The following is a 25,489-nucleotide window of genomic DNA, read 5'->3' as shown; positions in this document are numbered from 1 at the left end:
AGATTTATGGATGTACCATTTTTTTAAAATTATTTTTTCATTAAGTGAATTGAAAGTGCTTATAAAGGAAGGAAGGATCCCTGTTGCGGTATTATTTGCAGACACAAGCATAGTAATATAAGTTTAAATAGTATATATAGAAATATATATATATATATCTCTTTCAGGCATCGTAAACTTTATCTTTTGTGTACCATTCATAGCCTTTAAAAAAAAAATAAAAAGTTACGCAACTTTAATTTGTAATTAGAAATAGACTTTTCCCTCCCCCCCCCACTATTTACTTACACCGAGCTTGTCCAATCCCAATCAGGATAATCAGTGATACACACCTTCATCGGTCTCTTAAGCGCCTCTTGAATATCCACCCGCTTCCTCAAAATAGTTTGGTCCAGTTTGCGCTCAAAAGCCAAAAGGTCCATGTACGCCTGCGACTCTGGCACCAGCTCACGGATCTAATGGCACACGGTGACACGTGAGTGAGTAACAGGGGTGATGACAGCAGCCATTAATATCTCATGGCCCTAACTGCAGCGTGTTATGAATAGATGATTCGATTCTTTTTCTCGAATGAACTGCTGCTAAAACAAAATCAGGGCGAAGTTCTCTAACGTTTCTTATTACTCTCCCAGTAATGAACTAATCAGCTAAGTGCTGTTAGCAGAACCTAGCAGACACTGAAACCAAGCCAAAAAAAAAAAAAGAAAAAAAGAAGCCATTTCCTCACACAGAGGAATAATCCTTGTTATTCGCAGGCAAACACGCTCCAGATTTTTCATTGTGTTGCATCATTCAGAAACACAATAAACCCAGAGCATCTAGTGCTCTTGGTAAAGATAAAAATAAGGCGTAAAGATATACAGAGCATGCGTTCTAAATAACCATGGGACAAAAAAAAAAAAAAAAAAATCATCCTGATATTCATTTTTCAGTAATAGTACTATGTCAGAGATGCGCATTTTCCAGCTGCACCATGGCTCTCTTTGTGGCATTTTCTTTACTCCGCCACCTCTACCTGAACTCTCGGAGCAGACGCCACACCATTACACACCCCCAAAACCCAAAAACCACACGCACTGCTGAAGGAAGGAGAGGTGCCCATTATTACAGTGCACATTCCTGCATTGGACCCCAAATTCCCTCCCTTCCCTTTTCTTACTTCCCGTCATGGAATAAAAGGAGCAAGCGGATTTACCTGCACTGTTGACTTGGCACAAAACAAAACAACAACAACAACAACAAAAAAAAACCAAAACAATTCAAGACACGGACAAAGAGAAAGAATAACCACAGTGATGCACCTCACCCTCTGAGGGAGAATCTTGTCTGCCATTTTCCTTCTCTTGGCACTACGGATGGGGGAAAAAAGGGACAGAAAGAAAGAGAGAGAGAGAGAGAGAGAGAAAAGCATGTTACTATGGTGACTGATAGCAGAGTCCACAGGCCATCTGCTGAATAACTGGGACCCGTCCAGAATTGTTCCAGCTGTGTGAGAGGGAGAGAGAGCAGAGTGGTCAGAGAGAGAGAGAGAGAGAGAGCGAGAGAGAGAGAGGGAGCGGAGTGGTCAGAGAGAGAGAGTGAGAGAGAGAAAGAGAGAGAGAGAGGGAGCAGAGTGGTCAGAGAGAGCGAGAGAGTGAGAGAGAGAGTGAGAGAGAGAGGGAGAGAGGGAGAGGGAGAGAGAGAGAGAGGGAGAGAGTGAGAGGGAGAGAGAGGGAGGGAGAAAGGGAGAGAGAGAGAGGGAGCAGAGTGGTCAGAGAGAGAGAGAGAGAGAGAGAGAGAGAGAGAAAGAGAGAGAGAGAAAGAGCGAGCAGAGTGGTCAGAGAGAGAGAGAGAGAGCGAGAGAGAGAGAGAGGAAGCGGAGTGGTCAGAGAGAGAGAGAGAGAGCGAGAGAGAGAGAGAGGAAGCGGAGTGGTCAGAGAGAGAGAGAGAGGGAGCGGAGTGGTCAGAGAGAGAGAGAGAGAGAGAGAGAGGGAGCGGAGTGGTCAGAGAGAGAGAGAGGGAGCGGAGTGGTCAGAGAGAGAGAGAGAGAGAGAGAGAGAGAGAGAAAGAGAGAGAGAGAAAGAGCGAGCAGAGTGGTCAGAGAGAGAGAGAGAGAGCGAGAGAGAGAGAGAGGAAGTGGAGTGGTCAGAGAGAGAGAGGGAGCGGAGTGGTCAGAGAGAGAGAGTGAGAGAGAGAAAGAGAGAGAGAGAGCGAGCAGAGTGGTCAGAGAGTGAGAGAGTGAGAGAGAGAGGGAGAGAGTAAGAGGGAGAGAGAGAGAGGGAGAAAGGGAGAGAGTGAGAGAGAGAGAGAAAGAGAGAGAAAGAGCGAGCAGAGTGGTCAGAGAGAGTGAGAGAGTGAGAGAGAAGGAGAAAGGGAGAGAGAGAGTGAGGGAGCATAGTGGTCAGAGAGAGAGAGTGAGCGAGAGAGAGAGGGAGAGAAAAAAGGAGAGAGAGAGAGAGGGAGAGAGAGAAAAGGAGAGAGACAGAGACAGAGAGAGAGAGAGAGAGAGAGAGAGAGAGAGAGAGAGAGAGATTGAATGGATGAAAAGTAGGAAGTGTGATATTGAGAGCAATTCTGGAGATTCAGGAAGTGTTCGTTCATACTCTTGCGATTCTTGTGCACGTGCATTTGTGCATCCAGTGAAACCCATGCAGATACAACATGGTGCCGAATCACTAGGAGGGACTGAAGCAAAGCCAATTTGTACTCTCTTTATACTCTCTCCTGCATGAAGCTTTTTTCTATTTAGTGCTCACACTGGTGATTCAGCGCTTTTTATATGGTTTGTTCAGCTGTTGTGAAGGGATCCACGGAAAGAAACTCAACATTTTCGGGAATAAAACAGTCCACGGTTGCTGTTCGTTTGTTTTACGGCTTACGAGCAGCAATCAAAGCTGTGTAGTGAGGCACTGAACCTTGCGAATAGCATTACTCATTACTCATTACTCATAACTAGGTAGACTGATGTGTAAACAAGCGTTTAGGTTGTTGCAAGAAAAACGGCACACTTGGGCTGTGTCCGAACATCCCTACTTCTCTACTACATAGTATGTGAAAAGCAGTACGCCAAAGGAGCAGTATGTCCGATGTCTCAGTATGTCTCAGTATTCATAAAACAATAGGCGAGAAATACCCAAATGACCTAGTGCTTCCGCCTCGATTCTGCAGTAGGGAACCACTGGACACTGGATACTGCAGTAGGGAACCACTGGACGCTATGGATACTGCAGTAGGGAACCACTGGACGCTGTGGATACTGCAGTAGGGAACCACTGGACGCTGTGGATACTGCAGTAGGGAACCACTGGACGCTGTGGATACTGCAGTAGGGAACCACTGGACACTGTGGATACTGCAGTAGAGAACCACTGGACGCTGTGGATACTGCAGTAGGGAACCACTGGACGCTGTGGATACTGCAGTACGGAACCACTGGACGCTGTGGATACTGCAGTAGGGAACCACTGGACGCTGTGGATACTGCAGTAGGGAACCACTGGACACTGGATACTGCAGTAGGGAACCACTGGACGCTGTGGATACTGCAGTAGGGAACCACTGGACGCTGTGGATACTGCAGTAGGGAACCACTGGACACTGGATACTGCAGTAGGGAACCACTGGACGCTGTGGATACTGCAGTAGGGAACCACTGGACGCTGTGGATACTGCAGTAGGGAACCACTGGACACTGTGGATACTGCAGTAGGGAACCACTGGACACTGGATACTGCAGTAGGGAACCACTGGACGCTGTGGATACTGCAGTAGGGAACCACTGGACGCTGTGGATACTGCAGTACGGAACCACTGGACGCTGTGGATACTGCAGTAAGGAACCACTGGACACTGTGGATACTGCAGTAGGGAACCACTGGACACTGGATACTGCAGTAGGGAACCACTGGACACTGTGGATACTGCAGTAGGGAACCACTGGACTCTGTGGATACTGCAGTAGGGAACCACTGGACGCTGTGGATACTGCAGTAGGGAACCACTGGACACTGTGGATACTGCAGTAGGGAACCACTGGACGCTGTGGATACTGCAGTAGGGAACCACTGGACGCTGTGGATACTGCAGTAGGGAACCACTGGACGCTGTGGATACTGCAGTAGGGAACCACTGGACGCTGTGGATACTGCAGTAGGGAACCACTGGACGCTGTGGATACTGCAGTAGGGAACCACTGGACGCTGTGGATACTGCAGTAGGGAACCACTGGACGCTGTGGATACTGCAGTAGGGAACCACTGGACGCTGTGGATACTGCAGTAGGGAACCACTGGACGCTGTGGGTACTGCGCTATCCCATAATGCAACGGGACCGGCGTGGAAGAGCTGTCAGAATACGCGCCGGGTAGTAAGCCCAGATTGTATCCCTGCTTACCCAGTATACCGATCGGTACATACTGCATCAACGGCTGAGCATTAATTACTGAATCGAATGGAGTATGTACCGTCACGGTACGCGATTCCGGACGCAGCCTCTCGTCTCTTCGTGCTGAAAGAGCTAACAAGATTTCAGTAGACAGGCAGGACAGATGACCTACATCATACCCCAATTTGGTGTCATCTGCTGACATTTAACCATACAGAGCACCCGTGTCATGTCCTGGTTCGCATGAGGAAACGACGTGAAGCGCTCAGCATTTTAAATCAGGCTATCTGTCACACAGTCGATCAAACAGTTGCTCTTGAGCTGTTACTCAGCGCTGTTAGAAGCAGTCCCACAAGCTACAAAAGACGCATAACGGTTATTATTTACCCGTTTATTATTCTTCACACCGATCCCCAGCAAAAGTACTGTATTCCAACAGATCAAACCCGTCCATAGAGTGGACATGAATCATCACGGTTTTTAAGAGCACGCCCGTTGTGAATACATGAAGCTCGGAGAGAAAGGAAAGAGCCGTCACGGACTTCAACGGATCGTTATTTCATGTACGCTCTCTGGTCTGATTAGTGACTCGAACACACGTCTGGTAACATGAAGTGCCAGGGTAAAACAAAACATTACCACTTCATTTCCACTGATTAAGGTTGTGGCGGACCTGGAACTTATCCCGTGAACACTTATCCCGAGTTTTTGGGAGCTAGGAAAAAAACAAACCAAAACATACATACCCGGAGGATGCCTACATGGAAACAGGTCGAACATAGAAAACTCCAGACAGACAGTAACTCAAGCTCAGGATCAAACCTCGGACCCTGGTGCTGTGAGGCAGTGTCACGACATATAACCCACAGCATTTACTTGGACCAGGATGTGGCTTACTGATCCATCTTACCCCTCTCTTCTTCACATCACATCACATCACAAGACGTTACCCTGTTAAGCCCCACTCGAACATTCCTAAACTCCTACTGAGAAACATATGGCTCCCTTGATGGAGGAAATGTATGTCTACAACCAGTTCCCCGAGTACAGATAAACTTTCCCATAGCCCTTCGCTCCCATCCCGGACCACACAGCTCCTCTGGGAGCTGAAGAGTGCTGAAGAGGTTGGGAACTATAGAGAAGTAGGAGGTGGATTCAGACGTCTGGATGAATGATTTTCTCCACAAGAAAACTAGGCAGCTCAAATTCTAGGTAAGACTGTATGTGAGGTGAGAAGAAGAATAGAAAGAAAACGTTCAGTCGGAGAACCTACAGTAGAGGCAGTCAAACGACTATGTTTGTGCACTAAAGAAGACCATGCAATTGGCATCCATGGCTAAGTCAAGGGCAGGTGTAGATTATATCTAAACATGCATACTCGGAGATTACGTTCATTCTCTTAAAAAAAAGAAATAAAATAAATTACTTGTTTATGACCGGGAGAATTTTTGGAGTGGAAGAGGAATAGTGGAACCTCACTCCTTATGGGTACTATCAGGAGTGCAGACATGCATGGGGACCATATAATGCTAGTAATCATCGAATAAGCAAAGTAAAAATCAATCACAAACTCAGTCTAACATGCAGCATAGTTAACCGCCTACTTGGATCCAATTGCTGGCTCAGACTGGGCCTCTCGCAAGTCCAATGGTCTTGCAGAAACCTCATTGGCTCCTTGGAATCCCAGTGGTTTCCTATAGGTTGAAATTTAGTGACTCGAATTATATATATCAATAATAAATTGTCAAAATTCTTTATTTCTATAATACCCTTGAAGTCCAAAATTTCAACGGAATTTACATATACAGGTTTAAAAGGAAGGATTTATGGTAAAGACAAATTAACGAACCGATCGAACACCGAGTAATGAATTAATCACAAGTCTAGAAGGGTCAATGCAAATCATAAAAAGTACATTCAACGATCATTTTTATTTATTTATTTATTTATTTATTTTAAAAACACCCTCGAACTAGAACTATAAACAAGTATGCATTTAATCTGGACTGAAAACTCCTATAGGTCTATGGAGTATTCCTCACGTTCTCTGGAACACTTAAAAAAAAAAAAAAAAAAATAATGAGGAGTTATTTATATAAGAGAAAGATCTTGTTCCGCCGGTGGAGCTTCAGGCTAACCGATCCTTCAGGCTAGCATCCGGCCCACCTGAGCTGAGCGGAGTACTTGTGACTGGCTATACTCAAGTATATTCAAGTGATCAACAAGACAGACCACAGCAAAACCATCTAAAGCATATAAACAATCCGAAAAAGGACTTGGTAGTTGATGTGGAACTTCCAGTACAGCTTCAAATAGACTGGAGTACTAGACTCCAACTTGGGTATGCTTCTGCTAAGGGTGCAGGATTCGGTATTGTCAACTAGATGAACCATACTTAAAGAGGGAGCAGTCCAAATTACAGGCTAGAAAAGCTATTTTTCCTCAAACGATAATATGAAGTTTAAGAGATGTTTCTCACATTTGAATCAGAAGATAAACCAGCTTCTAGGGTTAAACCCAGCTTCTAGATATAACCATGGCCAAGATTGTATAGGGTGCAGGGTTTAGTACAGTATGTGCATATAAAGGCATGTATTAATTGGAGAGTCTCAGAAGGACTTTGATTGGCCAGAAAAAAAACTATAGTTAAAACAGGATTTGTGATTATATATATATATATATATACACACACACACACACACAAAAAAAAGGGTGTAATGTATTAAATCACAAAGAACTTAAATAATAATAAAAAAAAACCCTCCCATTAAGAGGGCAAAGAAATTCTTCTTTTTTTTGTACCAGCTTGAGATGCTTTGGGTGGATTGATTTATTTTCTCTCCACTGAGACAGACGTTGACAGCTACGTGTCGAGGCACGGCATAAACAATACTCCTCGTGAACTGAAGAACACAGGAATGAGACGCAAACAGATGATGATGTAACTGAAAGGCAAATGTTGGCCTTGATATGTTATGTACTGTAATTAAATGCCACGTACAGTCCTAGATGCACCTACTGTAGCCGCTAAAGCACTAAAATGCTCATTCTGGTCACTAGATGGTGCAGGAATAGAAGAGGAAGACATGAAAAGATGAGGTCGAGATCCAGCGAGGCTGCAATCAAAATGACAAAATTGCGAAAGCTGCCAACATACCACACCATGGCCTCTTGCTCTTTTCACGTCAGAATAATGATAAAGGACGATTTGTTATCGAATGATGAATAATGATGAATCTGATGATTTGATTGACCGATTACACGCTCCCGACTGCTTTTAAAAAAGAGGGCCCGGTGAGACTCGGTTTCCTTCATTCTAAGCATAGAGTCTATTAATGTTGTGCTTTGTAGATTCAGTAGTACATGGTACTCACTTTCTAGGCCGGTTTTGGACGGGCGAGGCTTGCACCGGTGGGGTGGTGGTGGGCCGTTTGCGATTTGGGTCCAGTGTGGGGTTGGGCATCCCCGGCCGAATCGGGGGTGTTCCGCCATACGGGGGGCCAGGTGGACCCATAGGGGCACCTTGATGGGGCATCCGGGCCCCTGAGGTCATACCTGGACGCTGTGAGGACAGAAAGTCAGACAGAAGACGTCACCGAGAGAGAGAGAGAGAGAGAGAGAGAACTATCAATGTATATATGTATGTATGTTATTTGAATATTTATTTGAAATTGTTGAATGATTGTTTGAATATTTAGATCACCCATGCACGCATGCTACAATAAAGTACCGGATGTGAGCATAGACACGGCACAGTGAGGGCTGTGTAGTCATGTTCTGCCCTATCAAGCACTGATCTAGGCCATGGCCTCACACACCTGTGCCTGTCATTTCAGAAGCAACAGCTGCACCAAGACTGAAGCAGGATCACACTACAGCTTAAGCAAAGTCAAACTGGTGACACAAAGCAACTGAACACGCACACCACTGTTTCACTGATCAGCTCAGTGCATGTTTAAAGCATTTTTTAAGTCATGCATATACGCACAAATCGATGGCCCTATAAGATTCTTTGTATTTTCTGGGGAACCTTTAACATTTCTATGCCAAAGTTTCCGAAGAGGAAAGCCTTAACAATGCAAGGAACTCTTGCGAGACTCTCTTTTTCCTAGAGTGGACAATGTATTACCCCATATATTTAATTCCTAAATCCAATGGGGAAAAAAAACAAAAAAAAAACACATACAAAATGCCGACAGTAAAAATACATTGGATTAAAAAGCTAATCCAATCATAATCCAATTTAATAAACTCACCATTAAAAAACAAACAAAAAAACACCACCACCACACACCATGTAATTCAGTGTTATTTATTTTATTTAGTTATTATAGGAATAAGAATTGGCCCAATCCGAAATTCTGATTAACATTTGGTGTGAGGCAGGATGCAAGTGCACAAACTCGATATACTCTTTATAACTCTTTCAATCCAGGAATCGATGTAGAGGTTAAGACAATCAGTGCGTTTACACGGACAACAATAATCCGATATGAACCCGATTAAGACGATACTCGGATTAAGAAACTAGCATGTAAACAGCGATTATTGATGATCCTTAATCCGATTACAGTCATACTCGAAGTAAACACAAATGGAATTAAGACGTGTGGAGTATTTCCTGTTTTAGTCGCATTATGGACGTGCGTTACAGACATGTACACACCTTAATCACACTATTAACGTCGTGTGAGAGTTTTCACCGCATTGTGAGACAGGACACGTACACACACGGCAGCGCTCAAGCGTTTGATGGCAAGCAAGAGAGCACGGGTGCGTCCCAAACCGCGTACTTACCTACTACAGTATATAGTAGGTGAAATACATGTATCTCAGCTACTATATAGAAGGTAAGTACGCGGTTTGGGACGCAGCCCACGGCTTCAAGCAGTCGTCTATTTGCACGTACGGCACGACAGATAATTAACCGCACTTGAAGCTTTCGTAAAATTAAAAATAAAACATACAAAACTGTATACGGTTCCATAACGAAGACCAACCGTATGTCGATACGTGAAATTCTGGAGGGGACGTCGGACGGCGTGACGTGGGGACGTAATGACGTGTGACGTTAATCCATCTACGTTCTATAACACGTAAAACCTGAACATGAAAGGAGTATTCTAAACGCGACTCATGTAAACACCTTAATCGGAATATTATACGTCTTATTCAGAATAAGGCCGATTACATCACTGCTGTCCGTGTAAACGTAGTCGCAGACATGTACACACCTTAATCGAGCAGCTTGATAACACAGGAAATCATCAGAGTCTATGAAGACCAACAAGTTAAGACAGAACAGGTGAACACAGTCAGGGAACAGACCAATGACAGGCAGTGGGGCAGAGACAGAACCAAAACAGAATTGGGAACACCTGTACAATCATGCAGTTATCTAATCAGCCAATCGTCAGGCAGAACACAATGCATGCGCTTCAGTTAATATTCGCATCAAACATAAGAACATAGAAAAGGTGTGATCTCTGTGACTGTAGCATGGATGTTGGTACTAAAAGGGCTGGTTTGAGTATTTCAGAAACTGCTGATCTCCTTTCACACACACCGGTCTCTAAAGTTTACACAGAATGGTGCAAAAAAAACCAAAAAACATTTTATACATTTGTATAGCTGTTTATTTTCACTTATTTTAATACTTTTCTGCTGCTATATTGTTTCTTGGCTTTTGGAACTGGAATTTCTCATCTTTTTGGGAATTCATAAAGCGTCTTAAAATCGAATAAAATTCTTTCAGTTTTCTTCCTCTGCTTCAGAATGCACTTCCTGGTCAGAGTCACGGTCGGGGCAGGTGCTGTCGTTTTGCACTGGACGGATGCCTTTTTCGAATTTTTTTTTTTTGAAAGTACTCCTCAAATATCAAGAAAGATGACTTTGGTTTGGAAACACTACATCTTTCCTTCAGTTCGATAACTGAACAGCCGTCATTGCTCACATTCCCCCCGTCTAAAACACGAAAGGTCACCTACACAATACCGGTTTCAAAAATACTGAATGGCTGAAGTAGTCATAGTTATGACTCATGCAGCAGCTCAAAGTCACGGGAACTCGCAGGACGTCAAGAGAAGCTGTGAAAACATTTGGAACTGGAGCCAAAGCTCACAGCTCCTGTGCTCTCCACAGTGCACTTCTGCCAGACGTGGTGTGGTGACCCTCCTGTCCTGACCTGTTCACTCTTCCCAAAGTAGGCTGAACCCCAGGGTTTCCTGGGTCAGTCCAATCCCACTGGCTGTGGGAGGGCAAGGAGCAATGGGACGTGAACATGTGGACACAGCGTGAAGTGGCAACAACTCTCAAGGTCGCAGAGGAAGTTTGAGGCACCGAGGGAGGTTGGACCGGGCATCGGGAGGAGCGACGGGCTGCCGCTGAAGGCTCGTTACAGAAATAGAACTAATGATGAAGCGCCACTCATACGTGCTCTTCTGTTTTTCAATAAACTAGGGTTACGAACGCAGCCAGGAACCGGGGAAAGGACATCAAGAACCGCTGCGAGATTATTCAGCGTTGTTCTTTTCTAACAAATAGAAAAGAAAGCGAAGTTGGACGCGCAAGCCACTAGTCCAAATGGTTCAAACCGTTATTAGAAAACGCTAGTCCGCGTACGAGTGTACGTCATTTGAGAATCTGCGTTTGCGTGCCAAGTCGAAGACGGAAAAATCAAGGTGTTATGTATGACTCTGGCGTAGCAATGAGAGGAACAGCAATGCCTTCATTCGTAAGCGTGTCTCCTTGTCGTCTAGGTGCAGCTCGGCTTATGTCGAAAAGCTTTTGTAATCGTGTCGTCGTCGTAATTTCGCTTGTCAACAAGGTGCGCCGGTAAATCAGACGTTATGTGCGTGAGTGGGACATGTTAGTGCAGGGTGTATCTTTGGGAGTACGTGTGAAAAGTCAGGGAAGAATACATAACTTGAACTGCTGATTAGAAATCGTCTTTTTACTGACTACGCTGTGTTTTTCTTTCCTGGATTTGTGCAAGTTCGCAGGGACAGAGTATCTCTGACAGACGCAAACGTCCGTATCCGGCCGAGAATAACTTCAGTCAGAGACAAGAGGAAAACCGTTTTCGCTGAAGTGTCCTTGACACATATTTGCTTCATTTCTTTCGCTCAAACGTCGAGCAAAATCGTGGGATATATACAGGTGCATCTCGGAAATTAGAATATCGTGGAAAAGTTCGTTTTTTTGGGTTTTTTTTCCAGTAATTTAATTCAAAAAGTAGAACTGTCATATATTCTAGATTCGTTACGCATAAAGTGAAACATCTCAAGCCTTTTTTTGTTTTAATCTCGATGATTACGGCTCACGGAAATCAAACATCCAGTATCTCAAAATATCTGAAAAAAGAATTTATAATACAGAAATGTCGATCTGAGAAGACTCTAATCAGATAATTAACTCAAAACACCTGCGAAGGTTTCCTGAGGCTTTAATCTCTCAGTCTGGATCAGTACACGACCACAATCACGGGGAAGATGGAAGTAAATGTTGCGTTTCATTTGGAAATCAAGGTTCCAGAGTCTGGAGGAAGAGTGGAGAGGAACAGAATCCGAGCTGCTTGAAGTCCAGTGTGAAGTTTCCACAGTCAGTGATGATTTGGGTTGCCATGTCATCTGCTGGTGTCGGTCCAGTGTGTTTTCTCAAGTCGAGAGTCGATGCAGCGTCTGCCAGGAGATTTTAGAGCACGTCATGCTTCCATCTGCTGACGAGCTTTATGGAGATGCTGATTTCCTTTTCCAGCAGGACTCTAGTAACTTCTAGTAACTGGTTTACTAACCGTGGTGTTACTGTGCTTGATCGTCCAGCCGACTCGCCTGACCCGAACCCCATAGAGAATCTAAGAGAGACACCAGACCCGACAATACAGACGAGCTGAAGGCCGCTATCAAAGCAACCTGGGCTTCCAGAACACCTCAGCAGCGCCACACGCTGATCGTCTTCATGCCACGCCACATCGATGCAGTAATTCATACAAAAGGATTAAAGCCCCGACCGAGTATCAGTGCATAAATGAACATACTTTTCACAAGGTCGACATTTCTGTATTATAAATTCTTTATTCGAATATTTTGAGATACTGGATGTTTGATTTCCGTGAGCTGGAAGCCGTAATCACCGAGATTAAAACAAACACAAGGCCTGAAATATTTCACTTTATGTGTAACGAATCTACGATATATGAAAGTTCCACTTTTTGAATTGAATTACGGAAAAAAACGAACTTTCCCACGATGTTCAATTTTTTTTTTTTTTTTAGATTAACCCGTATATACAGCATTTGATTGCTGGTCATACCTTGAGGCAAGCAAAAAAAAAATTTAAAAAAACCTCAAAACTTTGGAAACAGCATTACAAAAGAATCTGCACATTAGTTTGAAATTACGCACGCTCATAAAGGCGTACACGTACACAAGCACATCTGCATTTTCGAACTGGCGCTGGAATCTGAAATAAAATAAACTTCGGATCGTGCTGCCACAAAACGGGACAAATTGCACGACGATTCGCTCAGCGCTGGCACACGCAGCTCGAGCACGAGCTGGGCGAGAACTCTCGGTGGAAAAGTTTATGCTCGGAGCAGACTAAACACAGGAGGTGCAGTCTGTCGGGCGAAACCAGAAACCTCCCTGTGAAGTGGCGCGAGGCCTGGCTCTCACTCTCTCCTTATATCCAGTCCTGTCTGAACTTTCTCGTCGCAATAATTCGCTGTTCTGATCCTCCGCCTTTCTCTGACGGCTGCTGCACTGCTGCACTGAAATGACTCTAACGGCACAATTCGGGGATTTGTCAAGGGGAAGAAGAAGAAAAACGCAAAACACTTAACTGAATAGTTTTACGATTCAAATAATATTTTAAAAAAACAAAAACAAACCCAGCATACTGATGAACTCCACAGACATTTTGCAAAGACAAGTAAATCAGCATTAAACAGGCATCTGGAACTGAATCGGTTTCTGCCCACTGCTCCAACACTTCTTCACCGTGACCTGCGCCGCCAGCCGTCCCTCACTCCTCCTCCTCTTCCTCCTCATCCTCTGTTTCAATCCCTCCTAAATGAAAGCTCTGCGTCGCAACGTTCGGAGTACCGTGCCTGTTTCCAGAAAGCATTCACATGCTTATGCAGCATGCTCACACACACACACACACACACACACACACAGAAGGGCTAAGCTGGCTTGCTCACCACTCCGTGGACGAGAAACTCGAACAGTTTACTCTTGGTGGCTTTGCGAGCACCGCCAGTGGAATCCTCTGTGGCCATTGTGTGGAAGCCCCCTTTTTCTTCACCCCCCGGTTTTCCTTTTGTCGTCTGTATTACCGGCTTCTTCTCCCCGTCCGCCTCCCCTTCTCTCCGCTCCACATTCACTCTCCTCCAAAAGAGAGCGCTCCCGCCCTCCTTCACTCTCCCTCTCTATATCTCCTCTCCCAAACGTTCCCTCACACTCCCCTCTCTCTCTCTTTCTTTTAAAGCATGTTAGTGTGTTGCCAAAAGTCCAACCTCCTGTTCCACGCTCTCTTTCCCTCCCTCTCTCTCTCTCTCTCACCCTGCCTCCTCTCCTCTTTTTTAAACACCGAGCTCCCTCTCACATTCTCAGGGTAGACGGAGACTGGGGGGCTGACAAGTGGGCTGTCGCCGGCCGAAAAAAAAAAAACACGGGACTGCTAAAGTCAAATTAAACGGCGCCTCTCAAATGAAACGTGACACGTGAAAAAAAAATAAAAAAAAAAAATCCATACCAAATTACTCCTTACTGTTCGGGTTCATGAACCTGCGTTATAACATGGTGACCAATGAAAAGCGAATCCAACACAGAGTGCCTTAGGAAGGTGTCCTTAGTCGTCTGTTCTTACAGATCAGATCTTCTTGCCGATGGGGTCGGAGAGCCGTCTGCCGAGCCGTTCCACAAGCGTTCAACTGGGATGAGATCTTGTGACCGTGAAAGCCATAGCATAAGGATCTCCGTCGTTTTCCTCCTCGTCAAACCGTCCAGATAATCCACATATCCTGTGGCGAAACTAAAACGCCCCTCACACCGTAACCGAGCCACTGGCATTTTCTTTCATTCGTCACTCGTCTGTATATGGTGTGGATATTAGGTCTAACTAGAACTCATACTACTACAGTGAGAATTCAAATAAACTGACAGGCGCCATATATATATATATATATTTATTTTTAACCAGAGGTTTAGTCTACAAAGCTCCCAATTTAATAAAATAACAGAAAGACTGAATGGCAGAAGTCGCACGTGACGGGATCAAGCTACACGTGTGTTTAAAACGGAGAGAAACCGGATGGTGATTTTCTATCTAGTGATATAACATACTCATCATTACATATTTAGCTACGGAGAAGAAAAAAAAAACAAAAAAAAAAACAAAAAACGATCAGCTATATGATATATCCGTGGGTAATGACGTTCCGGGCATGAAATACAATAAGTGTTAGGAGAACTGCATGCAGGGAATATCTCATTACTCTCAGTACTTGTTTGCTATTTCGGAGAAAGTAAAAGGCAGGTCACGGGACAAAGACAGTCAATAAATCAATATAGGCAAACATAAATAAATAAATAAATAAATAAATAAATACGTCCCAAAGAGGAACACGACTGCCAGGAGTAAGGCCCCCTTTTCAGGACCCCCATAAGCCGATACTCTCGAGTAGCAACGTGCCATTCGTTCGGAGCACAGACGGGTGCTGGAGGGAAGGGAAGGGGTCGATGGAGGACGAGGAGGGGGGAAACCCAGCTTTCACAAAGACCGCAACCACGTCTGAGGCCTGCCGAGTGCCGAAACGCTACGTTTCTGTTTGGTTGTTTGTTTGTTTTTTTGTTCCACGTATTAAAACAGAATCACGTCAGATGCACCGGCTTCTCTTTTACCGTTTCTCGTAAACACGATGAGGAAAAAGTGGTATTAATAAGCAACACAGCGCTCACGAACGAACGTTAACGCATTGGACGAATCACGTTCAACAGCACCGCCGTGTGGAAAAGCTTTTCAAATCCGAGGCAAAGTCTTTAATGCTTTTCCTAAAACAACATGCGCTCTGCTTTTTTTTTTTTTTGACATTTTTTCAGATATACAGGACGCCGAACCTCATGGAGTTTTAAAATAACCTTGTACACAGCAGCTTCAATCCACATACGCCGGTTATTGTGCAATAATTTAAACGCATATTTGGCATAAATTTTTTATTCATCAATTAGCTTGATGGGTTACACTAGAAGATCCTTTAATCAGAGAGGGAATATGTATGATTTGGCTCGTTATTCGGTCGACTATATGAATTATCGAAAGGCGGATGAGTAAGGAATGAAACACGACGAGGCGGTAACGACATCACACCAATCCGCCTTTGATTATTTTCCTATAACGGCATGCCCCGATTAATTTACTCCTCTTAAACCTTAAAACTCCTGCCAAATAATAATCGAGTTGTTTATTCACGAACTTTACTGACTGTTACAAAAACACTCGCACCGGAGACTCCTTCCTTAAAATGTTCAATAGACACGCGCTTACGAAGACCCCTTCATCGCTTCGTCGCTGCACTTTATTAGGTTTAGACTAGGTCGATCGTCCGTCATACGCCGTTACTATAGAAACGAGAACGTATTCGACAGGACACGAGCGCAGCGATATTAAAACCTGCGATTTGCTCTGCAGCTGGAACTACCGTCAATCGATAAATGAATCGACACGTCCCGACCAATCAGACGTGAGAACTGGGAGTATAATTCTGTGGCGTGGAATAACGTCATAACTATTCGAATTTGACTAGTTTCATGACATCATCATCATCATCATTACTCTCCCCGTCGTAGCATTTCTCTGACTCGCTCGTCATATAGGAAGCCCGTACGCAGGAAGAAATATTTTCGTGATCTTACGTTCGCAGACGATGATTCAGAAGTATAACGAATGTCATCGTAAAAAAAAAAAAAAAAAGACAAATTTAAGGGAGAAACCCCCCCCCCCCCCAAAACAACGATTTATTTGATTTATAATGAATCCATTATGAATCAGAGTGCTGATAACGCTGATAAATAGTGATCTCACCAGCATCATGGTAGAGTGCTTGTCCCCCCCCCCCCCCATCAGGACCTGAAGTTTGCCACACAGTGGAATGCAAACTAAGACTGGTTTTATTTTGAATTTTTAAAACTTGCTTTCCATAAATGAAAGTGAGTCATCCTGAGGGTCTTCTCTACAGCATAAACAATAACATGGTGTTAGATTGATAAGGATTTAAGGGTGAGAGAGGAGGGGGGAGGGAATGGGGGGGTGGGGGCGGGTTCTGGGTAATAACAATATCAGCATTATATAGGCTAAACGTGTCTCAAATAATAAAAAAAAAACTGGTTTAAGATTTAAACCAGTTGAACGTGTTGCCTTTTGAGAAGCAGAAAAATCGCATGAGAGGCCTATAGGAGCCTGTGCAGCGTCGTGACTGTATTTCAGAAAGCCTCGGATGGAGAGAAAGCGCAGATGTTGTTGTTATAAGCAGCTGGAAAGGGAAGGTGATGGGTGACTGCGTTAGAATGGATGCAGAGGTTTTGTTCTCCTACCTTTCTTTCCATCGCGGCAAGTTTGAGATGCGCGCGCGCGCACACACACACACACACACACACACACACACACACTGGTCTGGTGTCCGTCTCCAAGAAGTTCTCCTCGGACTGTCGGCGGCTCCTTCCTTCTCCTCCTCTTCAGAGAGTTAAAGCTATGGATGGTGTGGGATGCTGATGAAGAAGGCCCAGTGTGGAGGAGAGCGGCGTGCGGTGCGGCAGAAGACGACGCGCATGCGCAAAGGGAGCGCTCGGCTTAAGGGACCGTCGTCAAACTACAGTCATGTGTAAAGAGACGGATGTTCAGGCTACCCCTTATATATTTCTCTACTGCGCAACCCAGAAAGTACTGTAGGAGTCCTATTGCTCCGAGTTAAAGGTTATGGGACAAAAATTGTCTAGGAAACTGTCCACAAACTCAAAAAAAAAAAAAAAAAAATCTGAAAATCTGACGTTTCAGTCCATCCGCCCATCTTCCATCCCGCTTATCCTACACAGGGTTACGGGGGAGTCCGGAGACTATCCTAGGGAACTCGGGGGACACCCTGGATGGGGTACCGATACTCATTACTCATCGCGGGGCACAATTGCGCACACATTCGTACATTTGGAAACGCCAATCAGCCTACGACTCATGTCTTTGGACAGGGGGAGGAAACCTGAGTACCTGGGGGAAAGTACATTCAAACCCCGCCCCAATCCTGGAGGTTGCGAGGCTAACCACTAACCGACTCCACACACATAGTAACCTGAGTTCAGAATCGAACCGGAGAACCCGGAGCTCTGAAGCAGCAATGCCGTGCTCGAATACATTCGTGCAATCGAATTCGAAGGCGCAGACCGTTTCTATAGTGCTTTTCTTAAATTTAGGAAATAGGAAAGCTTTATTTTAAAAAGTTGAGTAAACACACTGAAGAACACCAGAGTACCAGGGAAAATAACGTGCATATGTAGGGAATGTGTAGTCAGCTAACTGGGAAAGAACAACACCACAAAACTGCTGTAAAATGAATATACAATCATTTCAGAAAAGAGCAAAATAATACCAGGTTCCACTCAGATTCAGCATCAGAGGTATGATTTTGGGTTTGGGGCTGAGAAAGAGGAAAAGGTGCTTTCTATTTTAATGCTGGACCCAACCGATCCCTACTTGTTCATTACAGTGATGCTGCAAGAGTCCACTGGTCGAGGTGTCTCCATTTGCATGTTCATAATACACTATATGGGCAAAAGTTTGTGGACACCTGCTCATCAGACCCATACGTGGTTCTTCTCCAAACCGTTGCCACAAAGTTGGAAGCACACAACTGTATAGGATGTCTTTGTACTACATAAGCACAAATCCACCCCAGAGCCATGTTCCAAAATCTACTGGAAAGCCTTCCCAGAAGAGTGGAGGTTATTATAACAGCAAAGCAGGGACTATATCTGGAACGGGATGTTCAGCAAGCACATATGGGTGTGATGGTCAGGTGTCCATCACAAACGTATGGCCGTCTTGATGAAGGTAAACATGTTGATACTTTTGTTGATACAGTGTATTTATTAAGCCATTTGTTACTCAACATGAAAAATATTTATGGTATTCAAAAATAGGCTTAGCATGACTTCAAGCCATTTAAAAACCTGCATTAATTTCAATCTAATCAGGAGACACAAAACATCTACAGTACAAATGACATTACTCACCAATAAATAAAAGAAATGATTTAATAGATTATGTTTTCGTTTCAAAATCCGTCGGGTTTTTTTTTTTCCTCTTCTTTTTACACAAAGTACTTCAATAGTCCAGACATACATCAGCAGCGCGGTCTGCTCTACTCCATAACAGTGAGAGACAGACAGACAAGAGACAGGTAAACCTGCCTGAAAGTTTGAACAGTCATGTGACTACCAAACCCTCCCATAAGCAAGCACCAGTTACACACTGGTAGCCTGCAAAGCCAAAAATGAGAAAAAGAACAATAATAATAATAATAATAATAATATTAGGATAGGCACAATGAGCATATCTAAATATTAAATAAAAAAAAAAAAACCAACTAAAAATTAAATATTGAGCACATTACTGTGTGACAAGCATAAAACTTGAAGATGGACCTGACTACAGTAAAGAAGATAAGACCTTTCTGAAATCATGGCCTCCGACACACCCGAGAAAGTCCAGAGATCCCAGAAGCAATGTAAAGTGGTGCTGGTATGTGTATGTGTGTACGCAGGCTAAGCGTATGCGCATCAGGTGAAGCTCTCGGAATTAACGGCGGTACACCCCGAACGCGACAAAACTAAAGAAAATGGTGATGCCCACGAGAGAGGCGGTGGCAGGAGCAGTGAAGAACTGGCGGTACTGAAACTGGAAGTACCAGAGCACGGAGAGCATGAGCACGAACAGCGGCACCATCAGACTGCCCACGTTCAGCGCCACGTGCACCTGGTCGGCGGCGCGAGCACCTGCAGGCATCGCCCGCGTGGCGTGCTGAGAGATGTGGCAGTGCAGGACGCAGTTGTCGGCGAGGTTAAGGGAGGCCAGAGTCTGGGCATCGTCCTGGAGGAGCTGACCCTGGTAGATCAGACGCACCTGGTGCTCCTGGCCAGCAAAGTAGGTCCTGCGCATACGATCAAAAACATACACAGCTTAGGCGTAGAACCAAGATGGCTTCCGAACGACAGATGATTTATTTAAATGGAAATTATGTGTCAGTCCACGTTGTGCAGCAGTTCATAGGATACACAGACACAGCAGTGGCATGTTAGTTTATGTGGTGCTTGATTGAGTGCATCAGGCACATCAGAATTTTCTATATTTCTGCGTAAATATGACCTAAAACATCATCTGATTTCCCTCAACGGAGATGAAGAGAACCCAATTAAACAAACAATGTAAAAATATTAATACTTGGTCATTTATGTATTGAGGAAAATGATCCAGTTACAGATCTGTGAGGGGTAAAAGTATGTGAATCTTTGCTTTCAGTATCTGGCGTGAGCCGCTTGTGCAGCAATAACTGTAACTAAACGTTTGGGGTAAGTGTTGATCCTCAGTACAGAACAGCTTCAACTCTGGGATGTTGGTGTGTTTCCTCATGAACTGCTCGCTTCAGGTTCTTCCACAACATTTCTATTGGATTAAGGTCAGGACTTTGACTTGGCCGTTCCAGAACATTCACTTTATTCTTCTTTAAACGTTCTTTGGGAGAACGACTCGTGTGATTAGGATCGTTGTCTTGCTGCATGACCCGCTTTCTCTTGAGATTCAGTTCACAGACAGATGTCGTGACATTTTCCTTTAGAGTTCACTGGTATAATTCAGAATTCATTGTTCCATCAATGATGGCGAGTCGTCCTGGCCCAGATGCAGCAAAACAGACACAAACTATGATACTACCACCACCATGTTTCACAGATGGAATAAGGTTCTTATGCTGGAATGCAGTGTTTTCCTTTCTCCAAATATAACACTCCTCATTTAAATCAAAAAGTACTATTTTGGTCTCATCCGTCCACAAAACATTGTTCCAACAGCCTTCTGGCTTGTCCTCATGGTGTTTAGCAAACTGCAGAGGTTCAGCGATGTTCATTTTGGAGAGCAGTGTCTTTCTTCTTGCAACCCTGCCATACACTCCATCGTTGTTCAGTGTTCTCCTGATGGTGGAGTCATGAACATTAACATTAGCCAATGTGAAAGAGGCCTTTAGGTTTTTTAGAAGTTACCCTGGGTTCCTCTTTGACCTTGTGGACTATTACACGTTTTGATCTTGGAGTGATCTTTGTTGGTCCCATCTCCTGGTCAGGGTAAAAACGGTATTGCATTTCCTCCATTTGTACTGTACTGTATCTGTCTGAATGTGGATTTACAGAGTCCAAACTCTTTAGAGATGGTTTTGTAACCTTTTCCAGCCTGATGAGGATCAACAACTCTTTTTCTGAGATCCTCAGAAATCTCCTTTGTTTGTGCCGTGATACACTTCCACAAACATGTATTGTGAAGCTCAGACTTTGATAGATCCCTGTTCCTTCAATAGATCAGGGCGCTCACTCACACCTGATCGTCATCCCATTGATCGAGAACACCTGCCTCTAATTTTCACCTTCAAATTAACTGCTAATCCTAGAGGTTCACATACTTTTACCACTCACAGATTTGTACTAGTGGATCATTTGCTCCAAAAACAAATGACCAACTATAATATTTTGTTTCATTTGTTTGATTGGATTCTCTTTGTCTACTTTAAGGACTGGTGTGAAAATCTGATGATGTTTTAGGGTCAGACTTATGCAGATATTTAGGGTTCACAAACTTTCAAACACCACTGTATATGGTTTACCTGATAAAGGGCCTCGTGAATGTAGGTATAGTCTAAATGAACCTAATCATAATTAGTACCGCCCTCCTCAATCTGGTCATATGCCAACTCCCACCCAATAATTCTCTCCCTTATCATTTGAAAGCTACCAGCTGGGGAGGGAGGAGTCTACCATTTCCTTCCTCCGAGCCCTGCCCCTCCCACCTAGAGAACATGGCCAATTTTACTCCCTTGTTGCACCACCTTGTAGCCCCCGAGTATTGTCATGTTTAACAACAATGCTGCTAGACACCTTGGCAATACTACATACTGGGGTAAATGACGATGTTTGATGGTATTTAAAAAAAAAAAGAACTGTTAGCAGATATGCCTGAAAATGCCTTTCAATTAAGGCTATTTAATATTTAATAAGCTTTTATTATTACCTCTTAATGTAGCCGATGGTGTCCTCGGGGTTGACCTGTGCTATTCTCTCTGTGTCATTCAGAAACTTCAGCCTCAGTACCATGTTTCTCTCCGTGTTACTGGGCACATCTTCAGAAGTGGACGCCTGTGCGGCGCTCGAGGCACTGTCTGGTGGCTGCGTGCTGAGTGAAGGTCCCCTGTGTCTCAGATTGTCTGCCCCCAACAGGCTTTCTTCTCCTGCAGCCTCTGCACTGCCCCCGTGTCCCTCAGCTCCTCGCTCAGCTCCTGCCTCAGTCTTATCATCTTCCCTTGCGCTGTGAGGTGGAGAGGTAGTGTCACCAGGGGGGTGGGTCTCTTGGCTCTCTGGTTCTGCCGAGGGGACGGAGCCTGGGCTGGATGGGACGAGGTGCTCAGGTGGCTCAGCCGTGTGAGTGGAGGCCCAGGCCAGGACCAGGATGAGCAAGAGGAACACGACTCCGAAGAGCAGAGTGACCTCATCGCCCACGCCCTCGATCAGAGCCATCCTGGGCGGCTGTGTCCTGGACTAAGGCAACTTCGTGTTAGGCACCTACAGCACAGAGAAAGATGATGCTTTGCGTTATGTCCACGATATCTGAGGGTGTACTCACGCTAGGCGATCTGTACCGTGCCCGAGCAAGTTTGACCCCCAAAGTCCAGTTCGTTTGACTAGCGTGATCGCTCCCTACGGCGCCTGGGCACGGTACGCTGAACTCCGGCTTTCTAAACACAAACTGGCTCGGCTTCTCCAACAGATCCTTTGTTGTGGCTGACTTAACGGAGATGGGTACAGTGGGTTTAAAAACTATTCAGACCTTCAATTTTGGCACATTTTATTGTGCTATAGATTACATTTCAACTGGATTAAAGGGACTTTTTAGCCATCAATCTACACACCATATCCCAAACAAAACACACGCTTTAATTGTTTTGATAAATTGATTAAGATCAAAAACACCTTTGGCAGCAACTGCAGCTTTGAGCCTTCTTGGGTAAGTCTCAAACAAGCTTTGCACACCTGGATTTGGGCAGGTTCTCCCATTCATCCTGGAAAATTATCTCAAGATGATTCTGATCGGATGGGGAGTGTTTGCGAGTTGCCATCTTCAGGTGTCTCCCCAAATGTTCTACGGGGGTTCGAGTCTGGGCTACCCAAGGACATTCAAAGACTTGTCCTGAAGCGACTCTTTAAGGAGCTCTGTATTCAGCTGCATTCATCCTTCCCTCAATACTGACCAGTCTCTGCATCTCTACCACTGAGAAACACCACCATGCTTTGCCATAGGGATTGTATTACCATTTGATGAGCAGTAATTGTTTTTTTTGATGAATGCAGCACTTGGCGTTCAGCCCAAAGAATTACATTTTTGTCTCCACAGACCAGAGAATCTTTCCCTCATGCTCTCAAAGTGCTTGCCCTATGCCTTTTACTTAGGACTTAGGCTTCCTATAGCCCCTCAACCATAAACGATTGATGGATGGAGGATTTCTGAAATGGTTGGTTCTCCTATATCTGAAGAGGACTTCTTAAGCCCATTTAGAGTGGCCATTGAGTTATTGGTCACCTCCCTGACCAACACCCTTCTAGCCCAGTTTCTGAATCAATTCTAGATAAGAGTCCAAGTGGTCCCAATCATCTTCCATTTCACAATGACAGATCTCACTGTGCTTCTGGGATATATTCAGTTTATAAATGGCTTTATCCCCTTCCCCAGATCCACGTCTCGCCTCACGTCTCAAGACATGTTTTTGCGTTGACGTTACGGCTCATCGTGTGTACGTCAACGGCCAAAGAAGTGCATTTAACCTATTCAATTAAAATCGATAAACACCGTCTATACAAAAGGGTCCGAATACTTTCCGAACCCGCCGTCTCTTCAGCCGTGTTAGTTTTTATCTGGACCTGCGTACGCTTTGTAAGGCTCGTATCGCAAGTCTTAGTTAAAAACCCTGCTGTAAACTGACACAAACTACTTGAAGTGGTTAGAAATGTGTGTGGTGAGCTGCTAAATTAGGCGAGGAAAAGCAGCCACTCATTTCCGGTCCTGAGTGGTGAATGTGACGTCATATCCGTTGTCTCCAGGATAAATGACTGACTGCAGTTTGAATGTCACTTTTTTAAAACAAATAAATAAATAATGAATAAATAAACAAACAAACAGCGTTTAAAACCCACTACATCTTGTCCACAACCCAAATAATAACCTCTCTACGCGTTACTGGACACGTTAATCCAGATTTATAGGTAAGGAAAATAACAACACATAAACAACTGAATATTTATCTTTCAATGACAATAACTAAATAAGCTAAAAAGCTGAAGTTGCTGTCACAGGATAAGCTAAACGAGGTGTTGCTGGCTGCTTTATAGAGTCGAAGTAAAGCATTTAAAGAAGAATTTTTTTGCGTGAATATAATGAAAAACACAGCGTTAGTTACAGTCTGAGATCACCTACATGGGCTAACACCAGCTCCATTACACGCTACAGCTAAACTAGCAATTCCACAACAGCTGTTGATTTAGGGTTTCTAGCAGCTTGTGTTCGGGGGAAAAGATAAAGGATTATACAATACAAAATGATAGAAATATACAGGAAGTTGTGACATGAGATAAGAAAACGACTTACTGTTGACATATCACACTTCATGACAGTACAGCATTCACTCTGTTTTACTTTTATATTTCCTGATATTTTGCGGATGGATTGGCCACATTAGCATAAATCACCACTTCCGGTAAATTAAAAAAAAAATAAAAGCGCCTCGAACTTCAAATTAAAAGTCGCTACGTAATCTGTCGTTCGTAACGTTTTCTTTTATTTATGTATTATTGTTTTGGTGTTATTATTATTATTAGTTTGGTTATATTATTATTTTTTTTTATTCTTATTAATATATATATTTTTTTGTTTTGTGTTTTTTTTTGGCTTTCTTTTCCTGCCAATCTACTGCCCACACTCCAGTCCAGTAGGGGGCGGTAACGCACCTTTAGTGGTTTGCCAACCGCCATTAAAACAAAACGAAGAAGAAGAAGAATCTGTCGTAAAGTGTCGCATAAATGATTTCAGAAAGACATTTTCTGTTGCACGACTTTGGGGAAAACTACAGGTTTTCTTAACTGAAATATGATTCCGTTTTACATGTATCTCAAGCAGATGTAAAGTTTTAAAGTTAAAGTCTGATGTGCCCCCCCCCCCAAAAAAAAACAACTACTACTTTTTACAACTACTATTTATTGATTTCATTTGTGTTTAATTCAATGGGCAATAAATAAACTATACAAATTATAATGTTTTATACGTTAAACAACCCTGTCCAGGGTGTCCCCTGGCTTCTGCGCCATGCCATGTCTCCTGGGATAGGCTCCAGGTTCTCCACGACCCTGTGAGGATAATCGGTACAGAAAATGGATGGATGGATGGATATGTTAAACAGCGTTACTCACTTCTGTTCCTCTAGTCTTAACATTTTACCTGAGGTAAAAATCAATCGCAGCATTTAAACTAATCACTGATCGCTTTAACATCGATACTGAAATAATCGCTGATAAATTGAGTGATTTCTGTTCTGTTGGGTAAATTTCTTTTAATGAATGTCTTTTTACGAGGTAATTTACACATTTAAAACCTTTGTCCGTTGTAATTTACCTGGGCTGTAGGAACACAGATGGTTGTCCATTTGCTATACCGCTTATCCTACTGGGTCGCAGGGAACCTGGAGCCTATCCCAGGGAGCATGGGGCACAAGGCGGGATGCCAATCCATCGCAGGGAACAATCACATACACATTCATACACTACGGACACTTTG

General features: G+C 44.0%; 2 protein-coding genes across 5 annotated transcripts in view; both read right to left on the bottom strand.

Moving 5' to 3' along the window:
- smarcd3a (SWI/SNF related, matrix associated, actin dependent regulator of chromatin, subfamily d, member 3a) overlaps nt 1-18,011 on the bottom strand; it is a 31,317-nt gene extending 13,306 nt beyond the window's left edge. Inside the window, exons 1-5 of one of the 4 annotated variants that reach the window (XM_053628101.1) lie at nt 16,954-18,011; nt 7,738-7,925; nt 5,968-6,057; nt 1,307-1,349; nt 333-455 (exon numbers count right to left, since the gene is read on the bottom strand). In XM_053628101.1, the coding sequence (XP_053484076.1) occupies nt 333-455; nt 1,307-1,349; nt 5,968-6,057; nt 7,738-7,925; nt 16,954-16,965 (456 nt within the window). In that variant the 5' untranslated portion in view covers nt 16,966-18,011. Of the gene's footprint in view, nt 1-332; nt 456-1,306; nt 1,350-5,967; nt 6,058-7,737; nt 7,926-13,250; nt 15,643-16,953 lie in introns of those variants that run through there. The other 3 variants (XM_053628100.1, XM_053628102.1, XM_053628104.1) reach the window with 3 other exon arrangements.
- A 634-nt stretch (nt 18,012-18,645) lies between these two features.
- Nucleotides 18,646-24,404, bottom strand: tmub1 (transmembrane and ubiquitin-like domain containing 1). The gene is made up of 3 exons (XM_053628112.1): nt 24,308-24,404; nt 21,683-22,230; nt 18,646-19,559 (listed from the first exon to the last, which is right to left on the bottom strand). The coding sequence occupies exons 2-3, from the start codon at nt 22,183-22,185 to the stop codon at nt 19,208-19,210; spliced, it is 855 nt and encodes a 284-aa protein (XP_053484087.1). The 5' UTR covers nt 22,186-22,230; nt 24,308-24,404; the 3' UTR covers nt 18,646-19,207.
- Nucleotides 24,405-25,489: the final 1,085 nt, after the last annotated feature.

This window comes from Ictalurus furcatus, chromosome 7 (assembly GCF_023375685.1).
Source record: "Ictalurus furcatus strain D&B chromosome 7, Billie_1.0, whole genome shotgun sequence".
NCBI lineage: Eukaryota > Metazoa > Chordata > Actinopteri > Siluriformes > Ictaluridae > Ictalurus > Ictalurus furcatus.
Note: the sequence above shows the minus strand (reverse complement) of the source record. Positions and strands in the feature narration are given on the sequence as shown.